This window comes from Poecilia reticulata, linkage group LG22 (assembly GCF_000633615.1).
Source record: "Poecilia reticulata strain Guanapo linkage group LG22, Guppy_female_1.0+MT, whole genome shotgun sequence".
Lineage (NCBI taxonomy): Eukaryota > Metazoa > Chordata > Actinopteri > Cyprinodontiformes > Poeciliidae > Poecilia > Poecilia reticulata.
Genome location: NC_024352.1, coordinates 2,332,592 through 2,349,243, shown reverse-complemented (window position 1 = coordinate 2,349,243; position 16,652 = coordinate 2,332,592). Strand labels below are relative to the sequence as shown.

Genomic DNA, 16,652 nt, shown 5'->3' with positions numbered 1-16,652 from the left:
TACAAATAAACTCAATCAATTGACTGACTGATTGATTGATTAACTGACACACATAGTGTTTGTAACTGACAAAAGCCCCATGCAGCACGGAAAGCCTCAGCTGGAACTTTGAGCTGGTACACTGCTGAGATCACAGGAGAATAGTAACTTAGAAAGAAAGTGTTGGGATCTGAGTTCTTTGTTTTAGTTTTGGGATTGGGGTTTTGTTTTCYGTTGCCTGCTGCTTCCTCGACCATCCACCAGAGGTCCTCGACGGGCTGAGCACCTGTGGCTAATCAGAAGAGGGCTGTAGTGGAGTATTTAGGCGGTGGCTGGCAAACACTCCGGTGCCTGAGTGTTAACCTTGAATGGTAAACAATCTCTGAGCTAGGCCCTCTGAGTTTATTCTTCTGAAGTAATCTTCCATTGTGTTTTCCTCTCGTCAGGTCGAGTCTGCAGAACAATCTCCGATCCGACTAACCTCCCGAGGACCCTTTCCCCCTCTGACGCCTCAGGTCTTACCTGCTGGAAGCCAGTACCCTTGTCCCTGGATTATCCGAGCTCTCCGTTTGCCAGCCGTTCGCTACAGCCTATCTTACCTGTCCGTCCTCCCACGCGCACCGCTCGCTGGATTAGCGAGCTCTGTACCTCCGACCTCCAGCAGATCAGGCAACATCCTCACCCGGCTCATTAGCTACTCCTTTCCCAATTGACGACCCGGCAGCCCCCACCCCGTGATCCAGAACTCCCCCTCCACTTCTTTTATTTAATAAACCTTATTATTGTTATTCGCTCTCCTGGTTGTGTTCTTGTATGTGGGTACGTTCACCAACACCCCTTATGACAGAACACTCAGGCCAGCAAGTTACCCCGGTAGACGCAATCAGGAGGGCGTTGTCCAAGCAACATGCCCTCATTCAGTCTCACACCTCAGCCCTTCGAGAATTAGGAACCCGACAGGCTGAAACTGTCAACTCTCAGAAATTTCAGACTTTCTACAGAACTCCGTCTCACAGGATCCGTCTCCACCAGCCGCTCCCGCTCCGCCAGCCCGGCCCACATTTTCCGAGATACATCCGCCTACACCAGAGAAATTTTCAAGTGAGGTTCACAAGTGTTGTGGTTTCCTGCTCCAATGGTAGTCCCTGATGACTACAATGACTTGGCTCCCGTCATTAGCAAGAGCAAGGCTCTCTCACTACCTCCGCATCGTCCTTATGACTGCGCAATAGATTTGTTGCCCGTAGACCCACTGCCCAACAATCGGCTTTATAACATCTCCAGACCTGAATGTGAGGCAATGGAGATATATATCAACGACTCTGTGGCTACAGGAATCATTCGGACGTCTTCCACACCACTAGCTGCAGGTTTCTTTTTTGTGGGGAAGAAGGATGGTTCRATTAGACCATGCATAGACTACCGAGGCCTAAACCAGATAACCATTAAGAACAAGTATCCTCTTCCCCTGTTGTCTTCAGCTTTTGAACCTTTTCAGGGCGCCGTCATTTTCTCCAAGTTAGATCTTCGAAATGCATACCATCTGCTATGCATACACGAAGGCGACGAATGGAAGACAGCCTTAAAACGCCACTAGGCCACTATGAATACTTAGTGATGCCATTTGGCTTGACAAACGCTCCAGCATTTTTCCAGGCTTTAGTCAATGATGTTCTGAGAGATTTCATTAATGATTTTGTCTTCGTCTATCTTGACGATATTCTAATTTATTCCAAGTCACTAGAGGAACATAAGAAACATGTTCGTCTAGTGCTCCAGCGCCTCCTAGAAAACAGACTGTTTGTAAAAGCTGAGAAGTGCAAGTTCCACCGCCCTTCAGTTACATTCCTGGGTTATGTGCTAGAGGGCGGGGAGGTAAGATCTTCGGAGGACAAGATCAAGGCAGTAATCGAGTGGCCCAGACCAGACACCCGCAAGCAACTCCAGCGCTTTCTTGGGTTCGCTAATTTCTACCGTAGGTTCATCCGCAACTACAGCCAGACGGCTGCGCCACTAACATCACTCAGCTCCACTAAGTCAGTCTTTTCTTGGACACCTCAAGCTGAGTCGGCCTTCACACAGTTGAAAACACTATTCTCCAAAGCCCCAGTATTGGTTCAGCCTGACCCCAAAAGACATAGTAGAGGTTGATGCCTCAGACTCGGGAGTAGGAACAGTTCTCTCTCAGGTGTCAGAAACAGATGGAAAGACTCACCCTTGTGCCTTTTACTCCTGCAGATTGACTCCTCCTGAACATAACTATGATGTAGGAGACCGAGAGTTGTTAGCCATTAAGCTGGCTCTCGAGGCATGGCGACACTGGCTAGAGGGGGCGGAGCACCCYGTCCTAGTTTGGATGGATCACAAGAATTTGTCATACCTTCAAGCTGCCAAAAGATCTAATCCCCAACAGTCCAGATGGTCATTGTTCTTTTCCSGCTTTAATCTGTCTATTTCTTACCGCCCAGGCTCAAAGAACATCAAGCCTGATACGCTRTCCAGGTTACACGCCCCGACGACGCTGAGGACAGTCTGGCTCCCCTTCTTCCTCCCAGCTGCACAGTTGGAGGAGTTACTTGGGAGATTGAAGATTTGATCCGTCAGTCACAACAGTCCGACCCTTCCTCCAAGTCAATACCCACCAGGTAAATTATTCGTTCCCGCAGCAGTTAGGACCAGGTTTCTCCAGTGGATCCATGCGTCCAAATTATCAGCTCATCCAGGTATCAGTCGTACCATCGCACTCGTTAATAGAAGATTTTGGTGGCCAACTATACACAAAGATGTCAAAGAGTTTGTACTTGCCTGTTCTATTTGCTCTCAAAATAAGTCCTCTCATCAGCCTCCTGCGGGGTTCCTCCAACCACTGCCTACACCCCAGCGCCTATGGTCCCACGTCGCCATTGATTTTGTTACGGGCCTACCCAATAGCAAAGGTATGACTACCATTCTCACCGTAACAAACCGTTTTTCTAAAGCCTGCCATCTAGTCCCTCTCCGTAAACTACCCACTGCTTCCCAGACCGCCCAACTTCTCATTAAACATGTCTTTTGCCTTCACGGCATTCCCCAGGAGATTCTGTCAGACAGAGGACCCCAGTTCATCTCCCAYGTTTGGAGAGAGTTTTGTGCGGCTTTTGAAGGCAAGGTAGCTCTCACGTCAGGCTATCACCCCCAAACTAACGGACAAACTGAATGTATGAATCAGGAGCTGGAAGCAACTCTCCGATGTTTCACTTCTTCCAATCCTGTTGACTGGGCCCAATTTTTGCCCTGGGTTGAATACGCCCATAATTCTCACGTGTCTGCTGCAACAGGTTTTTCTCCCTTTGAAGTCACTCTAGGATACCAACCGCCGCTCCTCCCTTCTAATGAGAGGGACATTTCGGTGACCTCTGTACAACACCAGATCCGTCGTTCTCGGAAGATTTGGAGAGAGACCATCGCAGCCCTCCATAAAACGGCGGCCCAAATYAAACGTTTTGCCGATGGTAGACGCACTGCTGCACCTGCATACACTTTTGGGCAAAAGGTATGGCTTTCCACCTGTGATTTTCCACTTAAGGCCATGGCTAAGAAGTTAGCACCTAAGTTCATTGGACCTTTTGAGATCCTGGCCATAATCAACCCGGCAGCAGTGCGTCTCCGTCTCCCCTCATCTCTTTGTGTACACTCCACCTTCCATGTTTCACAGCTTAAACCTGTCCTCACCAGTGAGTTGTGCCCTCTGGCCGAACACCCTCCTTTTGCCCATGTCATCAATGGTCATCCGGCCTACTCCGTCCGCCGGATTGTGGCCTCCCGTCGGCGGGGTCGGGGCTACCAGTACCTCGTCGACTGGGAGGGCTACGGTCCGGAGGAGCGTTCCTGGGTCCCACGCTCCTTTATTTTAGATCCCACTATGATTAGAGATTTTGTCTCGTCCCAGGCCCCGTCTTCTTGGTCGCCAGGTGGCGACCGTTGAGGKGGGGGTACTGTTGAGATCTGAGTTCTTTGTTTTAGTTTTGGGTGTTGTTTTCCGTTGCCTGCTGCTTCCTCGACCATCCACCAGAGGCCCTCGACGAGCTGAGCCCCTGGAAGGTGCGGTAGCAGACCCTGTTGCTGCACCTGTGGCTAATCAGAAGAGGGCTGTAGTGGAGTATTTAGGCGGTGGCTGGCAAACACTCCGGTGCCTGAGTGTTAACCTTGAATGGTAAACAATCTCTGAGCTAGGCCCTCTTGAGTTTATTCTTCTGAAGTAATCWTCCATTGTGTTCTCCTCTCGTCAGGTCGAGTCTGTAGAACACCGATCCGCAGAACAATCTTCGATCCGACTAACCTCCCGAGGACCCTTTCCCCCTCTGACGCCTCAGGTCTTACCTGCTGGAAGCCCGTACCCTTGTCCCTGGATTATCCGAGCTCTCCGTTTGCCAGCCGTCCACTACAGCCTATCTTACCTGTCCGTCCTCCCACGCGCACCGCTCGCCGGATTAGCGAGCTCTGTACCTCCGACCTCCAGCAGATCAGGCAACATCCTCACCCGGCTCATTAGCTACTCCTTTCCCAATTGACGACCCGGCAGCCCCCACCCCGTGATCCAGAACTCCCCCTCCGCTTCTCTTATTTAATAAACCTTATTATTGTTATTCGCTCTCCTGGTTGTGTTCTTGTATGTGGGTACGTTCACCAACACCCATTATGACAGAAAGAAAACTATCTGTAGGTTAGCTACTGTTGTACAAAATACAACTTTGCCGTCTGCCCCTTTTCCATAGTTTTTTTTATGTATCTGGCTGGATAACAAATACAGAAGACAGAACAGAACAAAACTGCAGCGTTAAAAATGAAAGTGTCAAATACACRTGAAACTCAGCATGGTTAAACATTATGTGAAGCTTTCACTGGCTCTAGGTCAGTGTATTYAATTAACTTCTATGCAGGTTTCATGAAAGAATTTTTAGTTTCTTAAAGTTTTCATGCCGAAGAAAAACAATTTTCAGTTGAGTCCATTAATGCTTCATATGTGATGGGTTGCAGTSATGTTTTGTCACATTGAAGGGAGTCTAAAAATACTAACTCCATACCTGCAGTTGGTTTTGTTGTGAGTCTAATTAGACACATTTTGTGGTAGATTAAATCAAAGTTAAATGAGGTTACCATGGTTGCATGTCTGAGCCAYGCGACAGAGCAAGTCCTGCTGTTTCCAAGATACCCAAACTGTCTTCCTGCAACTCCAGACAGACAGCAGCCCTGCAGGACAGACAGGAGCAGCATCTGTGTTCTTTGATGAAACATTTTCTGCTCATAAGGTGGTGGTCCCATGTAGAGACAGCTACTACTGGCTGAGTGGGAGTCTGAAGCCGAACAAATAGGTGCTCACCAGGGTTTCCTCCTTACAGGAGTGCGTCTTGGCTCACCTTTCCAACCAGCTAGTCTGTTTTATTATTGTGATTTTTTTTGTTGGTCTTGCACTGATTCTTACATTACCGGATATTTCTTACAGTACAATCATATTCTGGGTTTAACTCCTTATAATTTAAGCTGTAGGAAAAAGGACCAAGCTAGTTGATCAGACTATACCACGGCTGAAATTTACCCAAAAGAATGATCTAGATAAGGCAGGTAGTTTGGATGAACTTTTGTGTACAGTTCATATATTACAGTAGCTGTAAGATTATACAACAGAACCAATAGGTGATTTGGTTTGTAAACACAATATTTAAACCCTTCAGACAGAATAAAACTGTTAGGAGAGCTTTTCAKGGATTTAAACTGGGACTGTTTGGATGTTTTACAGAGTTCAGGTTCTGAATTATCAATCAAAACTATCATGACCTTCCAGGATTCAGTATTATCAACTGATCTAAAAGAATCTGAAAATCTGAAAAAAGTTGATAAATGTAATAMATTTGCTTGGATAAACCTAATTTGATTACTGCTGACCAGTTAACGCAACACATTTAAATTGGATCACCTGTTCTCTTCCAGTGTACTGCATTGCCTCATGTGTTCTGAATATATGAGTCAATCTATCTAAATAACAGAAAACTGATATTTTACATATATTAAGCTGGTGAGATGAGTGTGTTTAAGAATCTGTTATTAAAGCTTAAAGGATGGGATTTGAACATTTATRTGAGTTTTTTATGTTTAGGTACAAATTGAGTTTAAAATAAACATAAATCAATACAATGTCCTGATATGGTTAAAAACACATAGTGATGTATGTGTGTGTGTGTGTAGGGGTGCGCGTGTGTGCGTGTGTGTGTGTGTGCGTTTGCGCGTGTGTGTGTTTGTGTACTTTAAACACTGGGAACATCAGACTTTGGTTGCACTTACTCTGTATCACTGAAGGCTTTGTGTCTCCAGCCAAGCATCAAATTAAATCTAATTAAATCATGAAATGTCATTGTGGTTCTAGGATGATTGTTAATCACATTCCCCTCTTTCTAACCTCAGTGTTAACTGTTCTGTGGCATGATTATCACTGATGGTGAATACCATGAGTCTTGCTCCACATGAACCAAATCCAGAGCCAGTRAAAGTTTTCTGGAACTCCAAAACAAGGAGTTACTGACCATAAATCCAAACATTTTTGTGTCTTCAACTAAACCTGATGGGATTTTATGGGTTTCTGTTGGAGGGGATGGACAGAGCGTAAACCTGGACTCTCACAGACAGAAGACACACAAATGCTGTAAACATACAACGTTCCTCAGCCCCAGAAGAYGTGGTGAAACTGGATCTGACATCATCCTTCAGATATTTAAACTACAGCTACAGAAAGGGAAATGGAGGCAAGCTCTAARGCTTGTACATTATATGTATCTAAAACCATCATATACCACAGTTGGTATATGATGGTTAAATCACTTTCTGTATGCAGGCAGCAGGTGTGCTGCAGCCCCACTGCAACAAAATGTCAGGAGTGTGAATATGCAGATGCAGCTGTGATGCAGCACTTCTGCAGGGCATATGGAGCACAAACACCTCACTGCTCGTGTTAAACCAGCGGCAGACCTTCACTCTTCATATTTGTACTAAAATTTCCTTAAAACCCTTAACAGCTTTTATATTGTTATGCACTGTAAAGGGAAAAGATATGCAAATTATTTTCAGTTTTTTGTGTAAGGAGCATTTTGCTGACAAACAGGCCGTTCCATGCTTTACCYAAAGGAGACATTTATCATGATTCTTTGGAATATTTCAGATAACATGTTTCACAGATGTTTGACCAACACTGCACCCATCTTAATTTCATAAGATGCTATAGACCGGACAATGTGATGTGAATTAACTGATGATGTAAGCTTTAGAATAAACAAATCTGGATTTGGCAATTMATTACATTGTTTTCACTAGGTTTTTTATTTTTGTTTTTGATTCATAAATGTAAACAGAAGGGCAGATAAACAATTATTGTAAAATTCTGGCATGTTCTCCTTTATTCTAAGGTTTTACATGAGACTTAGAATTATTAAAATCTAACCTAAAATGTATACAGATCTTAAATGGATGAACTCATGTTTTTATTTGTTCAGTGAACATTGTTTTCTTTCCTTTTTTAACCAGGTAAACCCAATGGAGAAATCGGCAACCTTTAAAAGTTTTGAAGGTATGTGCAACAAAGATTTGCCAAAATTTAGGTGCTGGAACAAGACAAGAATCCAAACTGCTGCAACAAGAAAACAGAATGTCTGAAGAAGAAAGAGGTAAACCTATTACAACAGCTCAAAGTCCTGATCTAAACATGACTGAAATGCTGCTATAAAGTCCAAAGAGAACTGTGAAAAAAAGGTGTGCAAACCTTTTGGAAAAACACCCTGATATGTAAAGTCCGAACTTCTGAAAATGTCTGTATCTTATTTAGAAATAACTGTAAAATATTAGAGAACAGAATGTGCTAACAAGACACTTTTACAGTGTGGAGTTGCAAAGTGAGTAGCTGAATTTAACTGTGTTTACCTTGGAAATATTTGTAATAGTGGAAATAACTGAATGTGAGGGATGTGGACTTTATTTAATCAGATTGAATGAGAATTACCATTACCTCGTTGTTGGCATGATGCAGAATTTTATTGATTTGGAAAGCAGCTCAGCCTCCAGTGGCAACACTCTGGCTGAAGTCTGCCTTAAAACTAGTTTGTTTGTTTTTTGTCTTATTTCTATTTGGGACCGAGTTTGGTTGTAAGTTGATGTTTCACACTGATGACTTGAATTGGGCTGTTTTGTATTTTTGGTGAATACCACTTGAACCTGTTGAGTCTGATGTGTTAAACGACATGTCAAAATTCATAAATAAAAATGGGGGGAAAAACTGAATGAGGATGCATTTCAAAGACTTTAATTTCCATCATAATGGCCTGTACACTTTGTGAAGTGTCAACATCAATGTTAACATGTTAATTACAAACACAAACTAAACAGCAAATTGAAATGATTGGTTTGAAAAAATCCACTGTCCATTGCTCTGAGAAAGTATTTACTCCCTTAAGAATTATTCTGATTGAACATTTTCTCATATCTAATTCTTGAGATCCTCACGCTGGAGGATCTATGGGAATTTGTGGATGACCTGATTTAATTTACGCCACAGAACATCAATCACATTTAAGCAAAGATTTTGACTAAGCCAATCAAAGACTTTGAACTTTGAATTGAGTCTTTTTGGTTTGCTTTACCTCACAGATAAGCCCCCAAAAATCAGTCAGTGATGGTGGCACAGTGGCAGATGGTCATCTTAGGAAMATTTTATTTCAGATTTCTCCTGTACATGTTGATTTGCTCCTAGGCTAGAGACTAAACCCTAAGTTGTCTAATTCATACACACATGCATACAATAACAATCAGTGTATGAATGTGTCTGTGTGTGTGTTTGTTCATAAGAACGGGCGATTGGGCTCTGCCAATGTCAATGTCAAATTTATTTATATAGCACTTTAAACACAGGAGCCTCCTGGCTGTGATATAGGAGGTACAGTCCACTCATTTGTTGCATGGAATGGAAGGGAATATCGTACCCTAATGTGTAAAGTGGACATCTAACCCACTACCAAGCAGCAAGCCTGCAGGTGCCGCTGGCAGATCTGGCCACACACCCAAAACCCAAAGGGCACACCAAMCCCAACAGAGGCCAGACAGAGTCATGGGCCCAAGTTGTGCCAAGCAGCCACTAGGAGTGAGCTGGACACTCAAGCACCCAGCCCTGGACCCACAGAAGCACCAATACACTTGTGTGTAGTGGCACCAACCACTGGCAGAGACTGTGGCTCTAGGTCTGCTTGAGGGAGAAGCTTAAGACACAATCTGAGATATAAACAGGCCCACACACACAATCATGCCATCACAACCTGATACATGCACACACACAATATAAGGACACACTAAAATGGGTGCCATGCACCTGCTTGCACTCCCCACACATCCTTTATTTTTCCTGGTGCCGACATCCCAAAAGGGCAACAGCTCCTGGAGCCACCACAGGGTTCCTTGGAGAGAGGCAAACCGCCAGCCCAGACTATGACCAAGCAGCAGGCTCCTCCTCCGGGTCTCCAAACCCAAACGGCTGACAGAGAACGATGGAAAGACTCCAAGCCTCATCATTGTTTTGAAGATGTATTCCTTTATTTACATACAGATATCTCTGTGTTGTTTGTGACAGTCTCACATGCTTTCATACACTGAAGTGATGAAAGACCAGAGGTAGGATGCAGATGTAGTCCTCCTACTGAGTATCCTGCACTGAACCACCTCATTGTTGACATCTTGTGGCYCTGAGGGACTGAGGGTTACATTCAAGAAGAAGGATTTCAACAAGTGGAGCTGAGAGCTGGTGAGTGCAAACTGAGACCCRATCCAGAGGCAGGTGTTTTCCTTCACTTCCTCACCGAGAGAAGAATGACTATTACTGCTGATGTCCAGGTTGCTCATTTACTTTCCAGACCTATTGATTACAGTCATTAAGTATCAGCATTAATCTGTTTTTTTTTTACAGCTCTGGAAAGACCTCTCTGGAGGTCCAACAACAAATCAATGTGCGTTTTTTTTTTTTTTTTTTTTTTTTAAACGAACAGCAATAACTGCATGTAGCAGCATCAAAAATCAGTGCAGATGAGATACGGCTGATAATTCTGTAAATATTTATCTTTCTGCCTCAAAGTAGAAGCATCCAGAGCAGCAGCAGAATCCTGTGTTAAAACAAGCAGCCATCAACATCCGTTTGCATGTGCAACAGCCAATTACTGGTGGCCAGTGCAGCAAAGGTGAGACAAGTGTGTCATGTGGCATGAATGTGTGTATTATGTGGTTGATCTGCCAAGTAAAGACAGCCTCATTATCCGACTGAAAGGACGACTTGCCCCAACACAGAGAAAAAAACGTAAAAAAAAGAGTTAATTTGCACTTTTAATTCTTCTTCCTTCGTATTCTCTCTTTCTGTCTCTTTCTCTCTCTATTTAGGTGAGAAAGTGAGTGAAGGGTCCGGGGCCCCTCAATAAGTGTCTGTGATTGTGTCTGTGGCCTCTCTCTTTCAGCCATGTCCAGCACCATTAATTGGAGCTGTTGGTGAACTGAGCCCATTCTCCCCATGAGAGGTAATTGCTTTGAGCTTTGGAGGGCCAAGTGTTGGTTTAAGGGCCCCTGACCTTTAACCTCCAGGCAAAAAGCCCCCCCTTTTCCCCCCCGCCCCCCCTCTGTAAATATCTTCTTTCCTGCTGCTTCAGCCTTCTCTGTGAGTGTGTGTGAGTTTTGTCTGCTTTGTTCTGTTGTGAGGAGGAGAGAAAAAGATAGGAACAAAACCTAATCAAGGAGAGAGGAAGTGAATTCTTCAGCGGTATGACTCTGCAGAAACTAGGAAATCTCAATTTCTTAAAAAATGTGATCAAAAACATCATATTCTAATTAAAATTCCTTAAAATTGAAGACTGAAGAACTTCTCCGTTTTGTTATCTCTGTAAATATAGACAAACATGCTACTGACATTTCATTTTACAGTACCTGTAATTCTTAATAAAGACGTTCTTGTGTCATTTTTTGGTTAAGGATCACATCACATAAAAAACAAACATAAAACGAGGAATAATTATATAAATCTAGACTACTTTGTTAAAATGCCAGGGCTTTGTTATGTAAACAGATCATAACAAATCATTTTCAAATTGTTTCCCCATCAATGATGTGATACACAGATTGAGCACAAGACAGGAAAAAAAACATCTRTTAAAAGTAAATTGCAAAACAACTGCAATAACTCTGCACACATCCCCGCACCCTTGAGCTAATACTTTGCTCATGATAAATGAATTGAATTTATTTAGCAACATTCTAATCATACTGATCTTTCCAAGTGTGTTCCGATCTGCCCACAACTTCTCCATAAGACTGAAATCAGGGTTTTGTGAAGACCAGGCCAAAACATTGACTTTGTTGTCCTTAATCCACTTTGTAACCACTTAGGCTGCTGAGGATCATTGTCCATGTCCAGGTTCATCTCTGGGCCAAAGAACTGGTCTCTTTCCTGAGCGGTGTGATTCCTGTTACATCTATAGTGGCACGCAATTGTTGGAACAAATTAATTTGGCACCATAAATCTTTTGGAAATCATTTCCAAGGTTGAACTTGTGCAGCTCCACAATTCTGTCCCCTCTTTTGATTTTTCATTGTGTCAAACAAGAAATCACCGTGTTCCAGGTGTGACTAATGAACTCAAATGTGTCAGTTTACTTATAAGAAGTTTCTAAAGACATAACATCATCACAACATCTTAACCCTCGACTCGGTTCTGTGCTTCCAGGCTGCTGACAGATGACATTCCCCTACCAGGACATATGGAGACAGCAAGACACCACAAAGTTTTAACACATGAAATGAACACAAATCCTAGAATGATAGAAACCATCCCATTTTTCCAAACTKTGGTTCATACAGAGRGTCTATTGAGAAATGATTGAATGCTGGAGTTGTAGACTGTTGAAATTTTAACATTTTCCGTGACGTATGTAATGCTGAAGTTTGACTCTGTGAAGCTTGCTGGAAATTGCCTGTGCTCTAAATAATAATCCTCTACTGTCACAAGAAAAGTGCAGAGCTGAACATGGTTGGGATGCAGAGCAGAACCAGAACCAGAAGACCTGAGTGGTCTGGCAGGTTGATACAACAAGACCAACAGATCTTGCATATGGACTCCATAGCCATGTCATCCATCTGCTAGTAGTACTCTTTTGCCCATTTGTTCTTTGCACTTCTGTAGTTTGGGTGGGTCAGTCCACAGGTGATGGCGAGGCTAGTCACAGGACGCCTGAAAGTGGATAGGCAGTAGACATGGGGGCTGCTGAAGTACAATTGAACAAAGGTCAACTTCTCAGAAATGATAGTAAGTTCTCTAAGGAGGGGACCAAGAGTCAAGTTCCATGGTGTCAAAGGCTGTTCTGCATATTGACATACCCGCGCATCGAGTGTGTCAATATGCACACTCGATGCATATTGAGTGTGCATATTGACACGTTTGGAGCAAAGCTCCAAACCGGCATGTTTGGAGCTTTGCTCTGACATCCACGTGCATGGATGCCAGCCCCAGACCAAAAAACTGTGGTGTTGGCGTTGCAAGGAGTGAAAGTGCATCCAACATGAAGGGAATACTGTTGGTTGTTTCCCATGTACGTAATGCATTCCAAGTCCAGTATGTCCCTGCTCTTTTGGCTGAACTTGTAGACAAACTTACGGATTTCAAGATCAGAAATGTCTAATAATGTGTTAATGTCTGATACATAACGGACAGCAAACACTCCAAATCCTGAGGTAACATGTTTACGCTTCCTTTGTTAAGGAGAACTAAAGTGTTGATGGTAGTTTATGGAGTACCTATATAAATTTCTGCAGTACTCCATTAACGATTTGAGGGAAAATGTCTGGGTTAAGCATAAAAGCAGTTACTAAAGTGAATTGAAGTCAATACAGTTATAATTACATAAAACTGCTGCTTTGAAATTTTGATTTCATCTATGCCAGTTTAAGGTGTCGTACCYTCCCCCAACCCTAGTTCTGAAATTCTAAAMATTTTTTTTGTTGTCCTCAAAGATTTTCAAAGTTACAAACACCTATGAACGCTCGCTGAAAACTGAACATTTTAGCTTTGAGGGAGGAGGATCTCCTGGACTAGGCGTGGGAGCTGAGGTGTGGAGTGAGGAAGAGTAACTTTAGCTGTTAATGGTGAAGAAGCAGAGAGGGGAGGAAGAGGGGAGAGTACAAATGACTTGGAGAGAAACAAAAAAGAGGGAGAGCAAGAGAATGTAAGCTGATCGAGGTTGGACTCTTAAAAGCAGGAGCATTACTGTCCCCTCAGGCTGAGACTCTCTCCTTGTGTGTGTGTGTGTGTGTGTTTGCGTGTACGCGTGTGTGTGCGTGTTGACAGAATGACAGGTCGTTATGAATCATCTCTTCCTCCCTCCCCGGCCTCAGAGGGCACCACCAGCTTTTGAGTGAGCTGTCATGTTCAAGAGAAGAGCGCTTGTTTTGTTGTAGTCAAAGAAAGGAAGCGCTGTGAAAACATACACATGTACTTAGAGCCACAAAGTATGTAAACAAGCTGGTCCAGGGTGTCAAGTATGGGAGGGAGCTCTGGGTTTGTGTTGTGAAGACAGAGAAAGGTTTACAACCAGGCCCAGGTAATTTAGAGGTAGGAAGTGTGTCAACAGACAGAGAGAAGAAGGGAGCGCTTGGTTTGTTGTAGCTGCTAAAGAACAACACACACATACTTAGGCATTAAATATGTAAACAACCAAGCTGGGGTTGAGTTTCAGCCAAGTTTGTAGAAACAGAGTGTGGGCAGGTCGCCATGGAGCTTTGCTGGAATGTCTTCATTACTTCAACAGAAAGCATAAGATCATCCGTTAATAAACTGTGTTGTGTCTACTGACCAGCAGACACAAGGATAGTAAATAAAGCAAGAATCCAGGCAATCCCCTCAAAAATGATTAACTACATGAAATATTACAGAATTGAAATAATGACTTCAATGATTACAAAAAAGCCATATTAACCAAGCTGTTTTTTAAACCTAATCATTGGTTTTGCCCTTCATAGTGGCAACAAGAAGTGTAAACCATCAAAGTTGCTGAACAACTGACATACGGTAAATGGTGGATGTGAAAGTTTTAAGCACACAGAGGCTAGTGACGYAACAGAAGAGTTAAGAAATGTTAAACTTTTGTTGCTGTTGTTGTCACGGAAACCTGTCATCTTTTGCTGCTTCCCATATGTTGAGTCCATAACACTGCTGTGAACTAATGGGCGAGAGGCTTTTAGCTCAAAATAGGTTCAATTAATCTGCATTGTATTATGTAAAGCTAAGGCATTAAAATGATCTGATTATTCAAATGTATTAACAGATTAACAGCCAWAACATATACAKATRTGTAAATAAATATATAAATCACAAACATTATGTTGTTAAGCCTACACAGTAAAAAAAAATTCCGTAAAAAAACAGGAAAATGTACTGGTAATTTTCTGCCAGTACATTTTCCTGTTTTTTTACGGAATTTCCAGCTGATTTTTTYCCGTAATTTAACAGATTTTTTCCCGTAATTTAACAGCTTTTATATATGTCTTTAAGGTAATACTTAATATTAACCTATTAAAACAATGATATGCTATTAAAACTTGGATTATTTTTTCCACATTCAGTCTTAATATATCATTTTAACATTGAGTAGTTCCTCGTGTTACAGACTCTTTAAGCTACACTTAAAGTTTGGTTAAGTGTAATCATTTTTCTTATTCTTSTGTATAATGTGGCTTTAATTTGTTGAGGYGTGAAAAGTAATTTTGTTGGTCAAGTTTAATTTTGCGTTTCTTATAAAGTTAAAGCACTCATCGCATTCCACAGTCAGGAGTGAGAGGAGCTGAGARTCATAAAATACCAGCTGTAGACATAAGGTGACACTGTTTCTGCTTGTAAGATGTAAGCAATTGTAATTTTCAGGATTTTCTCACTTCTRGTTGTTATGAACCTAATCAAGAAATTTGTTTTTGACCTTTGAAACATTAAATTAAAGAGTCACTGAGTTTCTGAGCCCAATCCTGACGACCTCACCTGTTGACTGACAGGTTTTTCCTTCATTAGTCTAAAAATGTTGCTTTTATACTGAATGTGACGCGTAAGGATTGCTATTCTTTCTATTTAATAGTTACAACAAAGATGAAAAAAAACAACAACTAATTTTAGTTGAAAAGGTTCAACTAAATTATCAAATTAAAATTAATCTGTTTTACGTGTCGTTCTGAGTTTGTTTTGTGTAACTTGAGTTATGTCTTATATTACCTTATTTTATTGTTGAGTAGGTTGTAATTATTATGTTTCCATAAAATAACTAAAATCACTGCAACYTTTAACCTACAAGACTTATTGAGATAGAGCAGAAAAAGAAGACAGTCAGATAAAGAACAGCTTGTTCCGTGTTTCTTAGAGGATGATTTAGAGGTTTGTTTAGTTTATGTATGAGGCAACAATAACATCTGATAATACTGGCCCTACTTGATTTTCACTTGTTTACTAAGGAGAAAGCTTTGCACTGAGGGCAACACATTATTAAAATAGACAAAAAAAGTGAAACATGCTTGCTGCATTTGTTTGTTGTTCTGAAAGGGAAGGAAAACACAGCACCAACCAAAACAAACAGAGGAAGCTGATAAAGTGTGAAAACACAAACACAACATTTGCTGCGTTTCTTAGTCAAAGAACAATAGTTATTTTCCCAGATCTACTGACCGTGCATCACAGCATTGAAGGAGTGAAAAAAAATTACTGCTGTGAAACCAATATGCCAGCGTCAGCCAGCAAAACTCACACACACTTAGGGCGAGAAGACAGAGGTGAAAGGTCAGCTGACACAGGTGGAGAGGCAAAAGACTGAGAAATGAAAAACAAGTGAAGAGATGAAAAGGACGAGGGAGGACAGGAAAGGAGAAGGAAGGAAGGAATGAGAACGTCTTCCCAAAGACCTGTTCACCATGATTAAATGAAACAATGAGTATAGATTTGTAATAATAATTCTGTACAAATTTCCAAGCAATCAYAATGAAATTACACTCAGTAAAAAACCTGTGCTGAAGAAGTGGGCCCTGTCAGGGATACTGGACTGATCCTCTCAAAACCTTTTCACTTAGCCTGTCATGAAAACATAAAYAAATAAAWTAATAACTCATCCTTCAAAGATCATAGAACAAGAATTCTAGGTTTTACTTATACATCATTAGTTGTGGCATTTTTGGAGTTTYTCAACTTGCTTTCAACATCAGTGTAACCCATTTACTGCAAGTTTTAATCATATCTATGTAATAACGYCTCATGAGTTCATGAGSAGAAACTGAAAAGTTTTTTCCTTTCACTTTCTTTTCATTCACAGCTGTATCCTTCAAAATTGACAAATGCAAGATTTTCAAAAAAATCCTTTTAGACCACAGGAAATGTATTGAGAGTGTACCAAAGTTGGTTTTTCAGATATACAGATTTGCATAAAATTAAACTAAATACATTGTTGAAAATTGTATTTAGACACTTGGAAATAGACACTTTCTATTTCTTTCCCATGGTTCATTCAAATGGGGCTGCACAGTGGTGCAGTTGGTAGAGCTGTTGCCTTGCAGCAAGAAGGTTCTGGGTTCGATTCCCGGCCCTGGTCTTTCTGCATGGAGTT

General features: G+C 42.0%; 1 protein-coding gene across 1 annotated transcript; it reads left to right on the top strand.

Moving 5' to 3' along the window:
• The first annotated feature begins 1,114 nt into the window (after positions 1-1,114).
• LOC108165823 (uncharacterized) lies at positions 1,115-4,575 on the top strand. Its single transcript, XM_017302391.1, has 6 exons — positions 1,115-1,271; positions 1,820-2,015; positions 2,218-2,329; positions 2,482-2,624; positions 2,822-2,915; positions 3,053-4,575. Exons 1-6 carry the CDS (start codon positions 1,115-1,117, stop codon positions 3,941-3,943), a joined length of 1,593 nt encoding a protein of 530 aa, XP_017157880.1. The 3' UTR covers positions 3,944-4,575.
• The last annotated feature ends 12,077 nt before the right edge of the window (positions 4,576-16,652 follow it).